This window comes from Taurulus bubalis (assembly GCF_910589615.1).
Source record: "Taurulus bubalis genome assembly, chromosome: 12".
NCBI classification, from domain to species: domain Eukaryota; kingdom Metazoa; phylum Chordata; class Actinopteri; order Perciformes; family Cottidae; genus Taurulus; species Taurulus bubalis.
Genome location: NC_136600.1, coordinates 24,316,075 through 24,329,501, shown reverse-complemented (window position 1 = coordinate 24,329,501; position 13,427 = coordinate 24,316,075). Strand labels below are relative to the sequence as shown.

Sequence of the window (13,427 nt, the reverse complement as noted above, 5' to 3'; positions counted from 1 at the left end):
CAAAAAACACGACAAGCCAAGAGGACTCAAAACCTGCTAGAAGCAGAAGAGCGAGAACATGGCTCTGCACATTATGTGTGTTGCACATGATCGAGGAACCTACCAAGGTCCAGCAGCCAGAACTTGCAGTTGTCAGAGGGTCCGCCCTGCGCCGAGTCCATGGAGCAGAAAGGGTTCAGAGACACGAGGGACTGAATTCCACGGGCCATGTCAGTCAAATAATCAAGCCTCCAGATTCTGAGTCGACATCTCCAACTTTACGATGACCATTCCTAAATAACTCGTAGTTAGGAGTCAAATTAAAAAAAAAACTAAAGTAACTGCGCAGCTGAAATTCCAGAGAGAGGAAAGTGTGAAGTCCAGAGTGAAGAAAAAGAAAAAGTCAAATGCAGCATTAGAGAGTAGGATGTGTTCTCTCTCTCTCTCTCTCTCTCTCTCTCTCTCTCTGTATCTCCTTCCCTCCCTCTCTTGCGAGTGGGCTGCTGTGAGGATATTGGGCAAGCCTCCACTGTGCCTCTCTGTTCCGAGGGGATGTCTGTAAACATGCAGCACATCTACCGTATTACCCTTTGTAGAAGCGCCCACTCACTCTGTGTGGGCGGGTGCATATTTTACAGGCATTAGGACGCATACACGTTGTGCAGTATGCTCCGAACCAATATAGACTCGGTTATGAAATCCAAGAGAAGTCAACTGCAAAATGTTTAGTGGTTGGTTCGGAAATTTCGGATCATTTTTCTGAAAATCCAAATCTCCAATTGGGGATTTCAAGAAGTTTATCTTAACTACTATATGCATATATATTCATAACTTGACTCTGTTTGCCTACATCTTCACCTCATCTGACACACTGTGCAGTGCAGCCTGGACGCACAAAGATCCCCCTGTTTAACTGTGTGTGTGTGTGTGTGTGTCCATGGTCTCTAAACACACTCTATCCTGTAAGAACACGCACACACACACTTGTTTATACACTCCTCCGCTCCGAACAGTCTTTTAATCAACAGCGCCGCCGTTACCTTGTTTGCACCTTTGTGTTTATTTCATTATGACAGGCGCCCGAGAGTCAACCTTCATGCTTCGGCGAACAAGGGGGATTCCAGCAATCACACCCAAAATGTGATTAGAGTGCAAATGAAAGTGCTCGAGACCCGATTCAACAGGAATGCGTCGCAGGTTTCAGCAGCGAAGTGAACAACAGAGGTCTTGATTAAACATTTAGAAAACAAGCTGAGCACGTACAGCCAACTACTGTTATTTCACACGTCCTATAATCAGAGCAGACAAACCAGCTGCCGGCTGTACACTCTGCAGGATAAGCCTTCTGATTCTTCCCTGGTCTGTTATTCCACACATTGCCCCAGCAGTCAATTATTCATTTGTGTGAGACGCACAGCAGGGAAAAAGGGGAGATTTCCCCAAGAGCGCTAATCCCCACGACTGTCACCCTTACACAGCTTTGGACAAAGTGGCCCACACGGTTGGTCGGATTTTTTTTTTAAAAAGCTGACAAAGTAGCAAAGTCGCTTTTTGTCATCTTCTTTCTCGTCCTTTTTTTAAAGCCCAGTAACCCCTGTAGAGAGAAGCTCCTTTCACCACTCCTCCTGACCACACACACACACACACAGGGACCAAGTCAAACCTGTCAAACGTGTATATTATTAATAAGCTAACACTTTATAATAACTGCAAGTCATGAAGCATTTGTTAAGTATGAGTAAACATTTAATTCATCAATTATAAAGCGTTGTTCCACACTTTATACATGATGGATTCAGCATTTGTAAATAAAGTATTATATAACGCTTCATAGCAGTTATTATAAAGTGTTACCGAGCCATAAGAGAGACTTCTCTAGGCCACTGCTCCTCTAACAGGACACAATATTACAGAGACAAACACAAATAAACTTTATAATAAATGAAGTATTATATAATGCTAAAGTGTTACCAAGCCAGAGGACCAGAGAGAGACTTATTTAGGCCACTGCTCCTCTAATGGACCAAATATTACACAGACAAACACAAATAAACGGTAACACTTTATAATAACTGCACGCTATGAAGCATTATATAATACTTCATTTACAAATGGTGAATTTATAAAGTGTGGAACAATGCTTTATAAATTATGAATTAAGTGTTTACTCATATTTAACTAATGCTTCATAGCGTACAGGTATTAGAAAGTGTTACGAACAATGATAATAATATAATAAGTAGTTGGGAAATTCTACCCCTTCTTTCTGTGCTGTACTATTTGTTATAATATATACTACATTGTACTGCTGTCCCTGGCCAGATTGTTTGATGGCAGCCTGAAATTACAAAATTTCCAATAACATAATGCAACTAAGATTCATCCATAGACAGACAGTAAATCCTTCAGCTAACTCCAAAGTCGTGCGTCTCTGTGTGTACAATCCAGGCATCCTCTCACTCTAAACACAGATCCCAACCTTTCTCACACCGACTTCAAAGAGACAGCAACATATTTGTATTCTGTATTTTACCATAGAAACAAGCGGTGCAGCGCTCACCAGTCCATCCAGATAAAGAGGGAGAGACACAAACAGAAGACATAATGGCAGCCGCTCATAACACTCACACTCACACACACACAGTGTGAAGAAAGACACACACATGTTAAGGGAGTTTGTGGTTGACTTGATGATGGGATGGAGTTACAACATGCAGCCATCATGAGCAAGCCTGCACTATATATATATATATATATATATATATATATATATATATATATATATATATATATATATATATATATATATATATATATATATAATATAAATATATATAATATTAAAATATATATATATATAATATAAATATATATATATAATATTAAAATATATGTATATATAATATAAATATATATACATATGTATATATATATATATATATATATAATACTAAAATATATATATATAATATAAATATATATATGTACACAATAGACTATAATGTTTGTGTGCATCTATGCATGCAGAAAAATAACAACAATAATCTGCAGTGATGGTTATTATATGGATATTAGAAATGTACACACACGCGCACACACACACACACACACACACACACACACACACACACACACACACACACACACACACACACACACACACACACACACACGCTGCCGTCTGCTCCAACACAACACAACACCACATGAAAGGGATTCTGACTGGAATCAGATGGGCAGATGTTACAGTGCTTGGAACATAAAAGGTTGAAATTATTTTAAGATACTTAAAAGAGAGCTGTGCTGGGCTTTCCACAGTTGCATAGCAACACCTAGAAATAGTACTTGTTTGTGCTTTTCCCATGCTTGCTTGGTGAGAAGTTAAGGTTCTGCAGGTCACCGATGATTTGTTTGCAAACAAGAAATGCATGCAGTCTGAGGAAGAGCCTGGTGCTCGACATAAATGAGCTGTTTGGTGTCCGGATCCATCTGTTTGGATCCTGCTGAATATTTCTTTGGTCCAGCCCCCATCCTACTGTCTCTCATCCCTACTATTACACAAGAAACACATCCCACTAGCGCTCCCTTATGCTTCATCCTACCTTTGTGGTTGAAGAGCCCCTCCATCTCCATGGAGGACCTGGAGTGCGCGATGCAGAGCATGGAGCAGGGTACGATGCCCTCCTGGGCCGGAGAGCGGTCCGTGGTCCTCACCAGGCACCAGTCCGGCTTATCGTGGAGCCGCTCCAGAACCTCCACGGTCTGGCCCCGCCGCACCGTCAGCTCCCCGCCGCTGCCGCCATTGCTGGCCACAAAGTCGTGGATCACCACCGTCAACTCACAGCCACCGGACAGCTGAAAGGGAAAGAGAGACGGGGTGGAGACATTTTGATGTTTATCTGGAAACGAATGCCGATATTGGTAATTTTTTTAGTTCTGCTGTGCACGTTTGCACGAGTCTGAAAACTGAATACTGTTAAGGTAAATACAGTGAGCATGTGTGTAGTGATGCATTGTGGTTAGATTGAGGGATGACAAATGGAAAACAACCATTTTTTTCAAGCTACTGTTCATATGTATCTCGTCCAGATAGTATTTATGATCAGCAATAGTATTGCCACACATATTTTAAAAGGTATAAAGGGATGCTAATACGCATGGTCATTCAGCAGTGGTGGAATGTATGTTAGTAAGTACACTTAGTACTTACTTAGTCGTACTTATGCCATACTGTCATTCAGTAAAATGACTTCTAACATCACACAATGGAATGAATGGGCTCTCAGAAGCAACAGCAACATTTCCCTCCACCGCATCCTTTGATAAGAGCGCAGGTACTCAAGCACTGCAAAGTGGAAGTCTACGTGCGCTGATGATCGGTGACTCATCCTAGCACAAGTGAACAAAACGTCACTCTGACGACCTGACTCCGAACATCTATTCAAGTGTCGGTGAACAGAAGGAAAAAAGGCGCTATTAGAGAGAGGTGGAACACGGCGTGATTAGTCCCGTTGTCAACACGTGACTGGAAATGCAGCTGCATGTTGCCACGAAGGCTCCGATCTCGGTGCGAACAGCGAGTGGTCTGTGCTCACAAACGACTGACGGGCAGCAACACTACACAAGAGGGTTATTCTACAGATATTAAGCACAAAAGCGTATACAATTCTTAATGATCTGGGACATAATTCAAAGTCATAAATACCCAAAATGTCCGATCATGTGCAGCTTGTCCTCTTTGCTCTTTACAGCAATAGTCCGAATGAACATTTCATGTTTTTAAGTTCTTAATTCTTCACCTAACATTTCTTGTGATTTAAGAAAAAGTAACATATGGTTGTATTAAATAATGTTTAGTTACCTTACATTATTTAAATGATCTTGTTAGCATTTATATTACATATGACTTTTGTAATATTACATATAAAGTGTATACATTCACACATTCCATGCTTTCAAAGGTCTACTGCTGCTCCGTGTTTCTAGTGTTGAAATATATGCAGTGCTGCAAGACCCTTATGCTCTTCACAACTGAAATAGATTGCATTGATCATTTCAAAGATATTCACAGCGTAAATGTCACAGTAGTTATTAACATTAGCAAAGCACAGTACTTGCAACCTACCCTTTGGTAGTGTGGTAACGCCAGAGAGCTGAGGAGTTGAGAAACGGGATGTGAGAGCCTGTCTTCCAGCCTCTCCATTGTTTTCCACTCCCTCATTACGAATAAACTCCAAAAACTAAACAAAAAACCTCTCCAGCGTCTGATATCTACAGCAATCCGCTAAATGTGCTCGATCCCAATGAGAAGTTGCTCACTGGGTAAGCATAAGCTGTCTGGAAAACAGGGCAAGTGATTCATGCATGTAATATTTCCCCAGATAATCACAATCCTGATCCATTATAACATCCCAAAGCCAGGAGGAAAAGTTGCTGCAATCCAGTGCGCCGGTCACCAGCACTCCGCTTAACCGGTTCCCTGCTGTGTGGCTCCTCTCTGGAGCGGTTAATCCATCCTCATCTTTATACACAAGTGTTGCACACAATTTAGCCCACAAATGTCCCTTGGTGATCAACCAAAAATGTGAAGAGAAAACCCTGAATATTGCCCGTGTATTTCTATGTTTAATGATGGATCGCCGCGAGGACTTCAAACTGAGCTCTGCTGTCTGGCATACAGACGAGCATCCTCTGTGAAGAGAGCGGGGGAGGCGGAAGCTGCTGGCACACAAGTCAGTCACTCAAGCAAAGACACACACACACACACAGGGACGTGGACACACACACACACACACACACACACACACACACACACACACACACACACACACACACACCAATGTCACTCTTGAATGAGAGGTCTCACAGAGAGTGATTCAAGATCACGAGAACATGCTAAATGTATACTTGCATGTGTTATTGTGTGCTTTTTGAATGTTTATGCTTGAGCGTATGTCCTTAACTGAACAATGACTGTTAATTAAACATACACAAACACACACAGAGCTCTGCTTTACAATTTGGTTGTCGTACTTAATGAAACAACCACAGAGCGGAGCTTTGTGCAAACAGTTAACTAAACAGATACAGCGAACACTCGAAAGATAATTCACTTCCTGATCGAGCACGAGGCCAGAGAAGAGTCTACAGCTACAGTTTATAATTAGTATGACATAAAAGTATGGAAATGTTGTTCTCGGTGTATTCTGGCGTGTGTGTGTGTGTGTGTGTGTGTGTGTGTGTGTGTGTGTTGGCTTTACAGTTGCTCATACTGAGCGTAGGAGGACAAGCCTTCTGTGGTGCTATTACAGATATAACCACCACAACCGACTGTCCCACGCACACGCACACACACACGCACACGCACACACACACACACACACACACACACACACACACACACACACACACAGCTTTAAAGCCCTGTCAGATGGGCTGTTTCTTCCTCCTAACACAATCAAACACTCTCACAGGAAGCGACTTGAGGAGAGTTGCCTGCATCGAGCCGGGTTGCAGCTTCCGACGTGTGATGGCATGACATGGACCCGATAGCGAGTGACAGATCAGCTCCATACTGACTGAATTAGCTGAATTGTGTGGCATGTGCAGGGAAAAATTTAAAATGAAATTAAACTGAAATTTAAAAAAAAACGTCTATTTGTTGTATCACTAAAGTGCTTCCTACGACGCTTTGAGGATGAAGAATGTCTGGAGAGTGTGTGTGTGTGTGTGTGTGTGTGTGTAGTCGAACCTTATCACTGTCCAGTGTGTTCTGGGATGTGCGTGAGGCGATGGAGATGGTATCCGGTTGGCTGCTGGCGTCTCCCTGGCTGTCCAGCTCCTCTCCGTCCCTGCAGGCGGACAGTGTCATTACAGTCGTTGAATCTTTTCTGTTATATTAATATATAATTACATCTTCATTGATCTGTTACTGTACATATGTACAGCTTACCGTCTGCCTTTGTGCTTAGCTGTGGTGGCTTTAGGGATGTGGATGGGCTCCTTCAGAGCTCCACGCAGGTGGACCGTCCGCTCCTGGATGACCTCCCTAATGTGTTTGATCCAGTCCTGCTTGTTCTCAATGCTGGAAGCCTGGGAGACAGGATTGTGTACGTACATGCGTCATGTCAGCAAGGTAGGCAGGTCTTTTCATCAGTGTGCTTTCATATGAAAAGGCAAAAAACATCAGTGAAACAGCGGAGACACGAATAAAAGCTGTTGCCCCGCCCACTTGGCCTGAATGAATGCATTGTTGACCCATGACACTGCATCAAGTTTAATTTAGCAATTACATAGTTCTGTCTGATCCCACGAGTGCTTTGATCCCCGCTATCTTCTACTCGAGTCACACGTCACAGTTCAGACGCTTTGTGAAATGACGATAATGCCTCATGTACTTCACTTGGGGGTTCCACAGAGAGGCGCTTATTGTTTATTTACGTCACTGATGCAATGCAACGCCCGTCTGTGTCTCCGCTTTCACCTTCACTTAGCAACCAGCAGCACCAAGGCTGCTGCAGCACCGCTACACAACCCGCAGATTAAAATGATCATCAGAAGTTGTGTAATAAGACCGATAGCTGCACAGCAACAGTCACACATCGTAACACACACACTGGGATCCGCTAGTTGTTGTATTTCTCTCCAACACATCGACATCTGCATAAAACATTGCTTCTGACTCACTGCGTGAGAACTACCAAGTTGCTTGTGAGTTTGGAGTATGACCCATCCTCTGCTATGCTAATGCCTCTGTGTGGTGAGTGCATGAAGTAACACTCCACCCCCTGCAGGGAGGGAACTTTCCTGGCTGAGCAGAGGGGACTATGCCGGCTTTAGTGAGGGTGGAGAACGGACTCTTCTTCTTTATGCATGGACAACTTGGCCTCTTCTGCAGAAGGGAGATCTAAACTAAAATAAAGCTCCTTATGGAGCAAAAATAGTTTGGTTCTCAGTTTTAACTTGTTAAATTATATCGGATTGTACAATATTAGAACTGCTTTTATTGTGTGATTGTGTGCTCTATGTTCTTATTGTTTTTATTGTATTGTTAGGATGATTTTTAAAATGTTTTGTAAAGCGCTATATAGATTAAATGCATTATTATTATTCATTTTAAAAGAATATTCCCAGCTTTTTTCTTTTTTTCTCCAGGTTTTCATTCAAATGTACATTGTTAATGAAAATATGAATGCAGAGACCAAAACATCTTTACCAAAATCCCCATCTTGAAATACCTTGAGGACGATCTTGTTGTCGGAAGTCGGGGTTCTGCCCATCCACAGGGCAAACTTACACGCATCTCCCTCCACATGTTCTGTCACTCCGAGCTCGGACGTCTAAGGGCATGAATAAGATATCAGCAAATGTACATGATGCATAAACAACAACAAAGTGACGCGAAAACAATGTGGAACCAAACATAAAAACAACGCGTGGCATCGACGTCTTCCAGCTGACTCAAGTCCCCAAAAATCAAGGATCAACCCTGAACCAATCCGGGTCTTAAATTCACAGTTTTGAGTTATATATTTACACATTTGACCAAGGAAGAGTGATAACATGAGAGACAACCATAATAATGACTGGTGTGTGACGGTAAGTTTCACAGTACATCTTAATTGATTTCTCCACTATCCTAATTAGTCGGAAGAAGCAGAAACAACAGTCGGATCAAGCAGTGCACTACTCACAAACAGCTTGCTCTTGAACAGGTACTTGCTGCGCCCGTTGGAGTCTTTGACTTCTTTGCTGAAGACCAGCGACATCTCAAAAAGGAACAGGTGTCGGTCGCGGCCCTTCCGGATCAGAGTCTTGGGATCCCATACCTGGAAGGACTCCTGAAGTATCAACTCTCCCTGGGAGTCTATGTTCCCATCGAACCCTGAGGTAGAGAAGAGAGGCAGCTGAATGAAGTTACTGTGTGAGTTTACTATGTTCGCAAAAGAGAACTAAAGGTTAATTTAATAGGACACATCAAAACCTCAGAATACAGAGTTGTACAGGGGAATATTAACATCCAAGAACAGGAGATGCATGTGTCCGTGTGTGTGTGTGTGTGTGTGTCTACCTACCATCCAGCATAGAGAGATGCATGGCGTCATTGGCTCTCTTGGGGACACTGAGCATGACTTCCAGACCGTCCTTTATCTCACCTTTACCTTCCTCACAGCACGTCAACAACTCCTACGAACAGAGACACACACATCGTGACATTTATACCAAGTGAAGAACACGTCCATGATATCTTTGATGGATTCAGTTTTTGTTTTGTTTGCCGTACCTTGAGAAGGAGCTGGTATTTAGTGATTCTCTGGACTGGTTTGATGAGGTAAGAGGAGATGGAGTTGGCCAGGCGATGTCTTTGCTGGATTTCCTGCAAATCAAACGAGGGAAACAGACGCATGTCTTACTTGCTTTATTATTCTAAAAGGAGTAATAAACTCCATCTCTAATATCTGTACTTATAGTACACTAAGCAATAATGGTAGTCACTTACATCAAAGTAGGGTCCAGCGTGTTCCAGGATGAGCTGAGTGGAGTCGGGCTTGTTCTTACAGTAGTTCACATACATCTGGAACTTATCAGCCTAGGCAGGAGAAAAAAGGTCTTTACTCACGACTTACTAAGAGTCTCAAAACAACCACTTTTAAAAAGAAAAGTGTAGTACTCCATCATGCTAGTGTACTGCACATGTTTTGCTAAATAAACCTCATATGGACCTAGTCAAATTAACACTGTGATGGTACATGAAACTTGTAGATCCTCTCACCCAAGTCACGAAACAATGGCCGACATCCTCCGGAAGCTGCTCATACTTCTCCAACTCCTTCAGGAAGATACTGGACAGAGACAGACATATTTAAAGGCGGAACCAATTCTGTATATTGACTACTTTTGAAAAAAGATTTAAACCAAATTAACAGACGTCGGTGGTTAGGAGAACAGAATAGATCAGATCACAGCTTTACTGACTTGTGATGAAACTCGTAGAGGTCCTGCATGTTCCCAAAGATAATGTGCTCCTTATTGACAATACCAGGAGGAATCTCCTCCACGCCACTCGTCATCTCCCACAGGTACGTCTGCACACACACACACACACACACACACACACACACACACACACACACACACACACACACACACGAGCAACCGCATAAGTTACAGCCACAAACATATTGCAGCATATTGATTTATAGTGTGACATGAGAAAAGACAATTTAAAACAGACAGATAACTGATACATGGGAATTAAAAACATAAAGAAGTAGGAATGCACATTTCAATAAAATAAGACCAACCAGTGAGAATTATTGAGATATGTGAGTTAAAATCCAATAATAGTTACAGTTGACTAAAAAACTGTTAATACAACTGCAGCTAATTAAACAGTTAATTAAAAATGTATTAAAAAAAGTAAGACGCATTAATTAAAAGAAAAAAGAAAAAGTGTAACTAATTGGAAAAGTTAAATGTAACCCATTTTTTTTAAGGATGTGCAAATGCAATATAAGCAACGTGCATAACGACAACAACATTTAAAAAACCAAAGTACATGTATTACTAATACTTACATCCGTACACTCCCGCAGGTCTCTGACGTAGGTTTTCTCTGTTTGAATCAGCTCAGCCATTATAAACCTGAGAGGACACATTGGGAGGCGTTCAGGTGCTGAACTGTAGTTGACCAAATAGAAATAAAAACAACCTGTGGGGAAGACTTATACAAAAATAAAATAATGTGGATGCATTATAACTCCCGTATGGCTCATGTGTAGCTTGTTAACTTGTTGTACTGCAATGTACAGGCTGTTTCTCCAAAAACCATTTAAAAACCAAACATATTCTATGCAGCATCAGGACCACATTTTGTGACGACTGCTCATAAAAGGCACATTGCTGCTCCTCCTCCTCTCACATGGACCGTAAACTCCATTTCCATTTGTTGTCACACTCCATTAAATGCAATTTCCGTGTTATATTTCCGTGTTTGCTATAACGTGCTCATGTTCTATGTATAACTTTTGCATAGCATTTGATTCCACATTATCAGTAAACCCAAATCCTGGCTGCAGCTTTGACATGTAAATTGGACAAAAAAAAAATACATGTTTTCATATGTTTGCAAGGAATTACTGAATTATTCATCCACGCCTGCGTAGGAAACCTGTGATGCTGAACTGCACTTACTCTTTCCTTCTCGCTGACTTCCTCTTCTCCTCATTGAGCTCATGGGCGGCATCCCTCAACTTGACCTCTGACCCCGGGGCACTGGCTGGGATGATGTCCAGTTGGAGCTCTTTGCTCTGAAAGGGAGAGACAGTGGCTTTTATGTCGCACACAACACACAAGCATGGAGGTCATTCACTACTCAACACAACGATGTGCGACATATTTGCTTTCTCTTAGCACCAGTTCATTAAAATGCACTGCTGGGAGATGGAGTTAAAAAAGGGACATGAATGACAGACGGTGACATTTGACAGTCTCCAATATCTATCTGTATCTGACCCTACTCTTAAAACGACAATAAAAGTAAAGCTAGGGGTTGTATGTATGATTAAATGAATCAGATCAAACATTATTTTGTTTTAATCTCATACTAAAAAGGCTGCAGGCCAAGATGATATCCTTATTACTATAACCTGTGCCAGACATGGACTCCATCAACGGATTTATCGCTTCATGTTCTTTCATTATCCAGCGGCCAAAACAAGGTTGTAGGATGAACCATACACATAGTCAAGAGGAATAGACATCTGTATTATTCGTGGATTTTCATCAGTGGTGTGTACTCACAGCCTTGTTGGAGTCAGAAGAAATGCCAAGGGCTGATTCCAGGCAGGTTCGGTATTTGTCCATGCGGAGAGAGAAGTCCCTGTAGCGCTTGTCCACTGAGGACACCCATTTCTTTATCTCCAGGGCATGGGCGTGGCCCTTGTCACAAAACCCATCCGCCAGCTGGATCAACAGCTTTACCCGCTCTTTGGTTTGCTATCAATAGAGAGACATTTAGGGAGGGGACAGAGAGAAAAGAGAGGTGGCCGCAGAGAGCCAGCGCCGGTGGAGGAAAGGTAGATAAGAGAGGGAGAGGGAGAGGGAGAGAGAGAGAGAGAGTTGGGAATCAGTGTGTTGTTTCATGGACACAATAGCGTGTTCTCCAACACAATAACAGTAACACGGCACTGAGGGATCGGGACAATACATCGCCCTGGGAATGGGCCTCACAGAAGAGCGCAGGACTGTGAAAACAGACACACAACACGGGAAAGGCCCCCCCCCCCCCCCCCCCACACACACACACACACACACACACACACACACACACACACACACACACACACACACGAGTTTCTATCCTTCACACCTTTCTATTAACACACTCAAATAAACACAAACGCACGCTCACCTTCGCTGTGATCTGGAAGTCTTCGTGCTCTTTAAGCAGCTCCTGTGTGTGGTGAATGCTGGAGCCAGTGGATGTGTGTGTGGACAGGTAAAACTCCCCAGTGTCATGGATCCACTCCAGGGCCTGAGGACACAGCCAATCAGGAGTGAGCACATTTACACGGCAGGGATTGCTCTGCTAATAATCCGTAGCTGAAGACCCGGTACAAGGTGAGCTTGAAACTCTCATGGCGGTTAATGTAAAGTCAAAGGGTCTCCTTCTTCTGAACTAATCAGGGTTTGATATGTACAGTTTACCTGATCACATTCATGGTATTTCAGGATTAGAAAATGACACAACCGTAATTCTAGCCAGGATTTAGATGTTACCGCCTATTACAATGTAACTTATTCATACATTTCTAGAATTCCGTTTTCAAAAAGGTCCGACATGATTTCTATTCTTTATCCTGCGCTTCATAGCTTGGCCTGCAGGCACCGACCACCAGGTCAAGTCAAACTGTGGGACCAGAAAGTATTTGGGCCATGGGGATAAAAACCTGGATCGCCCTAGAATAGCAATGTCCTAGAAAATATCTATGATGTCATCTGATTTTATTGGCTAAGTGCATTGCCGCGTGCCTGCGCTATGCTCTGCAAACACCACAAGATGGAGCAAAGTGTCTGTGTTAAACTCTGTCCATCTCATAGTTTGATGTTAAAATGATCTACAACTTGTTTGCCTGAGAAATATGAAGTATTCTTGACCTGTCATCCTAGCTCAGATCTTTATTCTTCAAAAAAAGAGAGAACAAACCTGTCACAATAAAACAAATACCAGTGGTTGAACTCTTCAGTCCTGCCTGAGGGGCCAAAATGAGTGTTTGTCAATGCTCTGTAATAAACCTTGTGTTTATATTTACTGGGGCCATATAATGATAGCTGTCTTCAGGACTGTCTTGACAGCTTACAACCTGTCAAGTGCATCTGAAATGTATCATTACTTAGAAAACAGACGAATCCAGATGGAAGTTGCAGCTGTACGCTCACTGACTTGG

At 42.4% G+C, this 13,427-nt stretch overlaps 1 protein-coding gene across 1 annotated transcript in view; it reads right to left on the bottom strand.

The window, feature by feature from the left end:
- Positions 1-13,427, bottom strand: part of triob (trio Rho guanine nucleotide exchange factor b) — a gene marked incomplete at its 5' end in the record, with an annotated part of 92,963 nt that overhangs the window by 18,307 nt on the left and 61,229 nt on the right. Inside the window, 14 exons of the mRNA XM_079227369.1 lie at positions 3,582-3,834; positions 6,731-6,830; positions 6,932-7,071; positions 8,217-8,318; positions 8,673-8,863; positions 9,054-9,165; positions 9,263-9,355; positions 9,479-9,568; positions 9,752-9,821; positions 9,955-10,064; positions 10,557-10,623; positions 11,173-11,279; positions 11,782-11,976; positions 12,392-12,514. Coding sequence (XP_079083495.1) covers positions 3,582-3,834; positions 6,731-6,830; positions 6,932-7,071; positions 8,217-8,318; positions 8,673-8,863; positions 9,054-9,165; positions 9,263-9,355; positions 9,479-9,568; positions 9,752-9,821; positions 9,955-10,064; positions 10,557-10,623; positions 11,173-11,279; positions 11,782-11,976; positions 12,392-12,514 — 1,753 coding nt within the window. The remainder of the gene's footprint in view (positions 1-3,581; positions 3,835-6,730; positions 6,831-6,931; positions 7,072-8,216; positions 8,319-8,672; positions 8,864-9,053; positions 9,166-9,262; positions 9,356-9,478; positions 9,569-9,751; positions 9,822-9,954; positions 10,065-10,556; positions 10,624-11,172; positions 11,280-11,781; positions 11,977-12,391; positions 12,515-13,427) is intronic.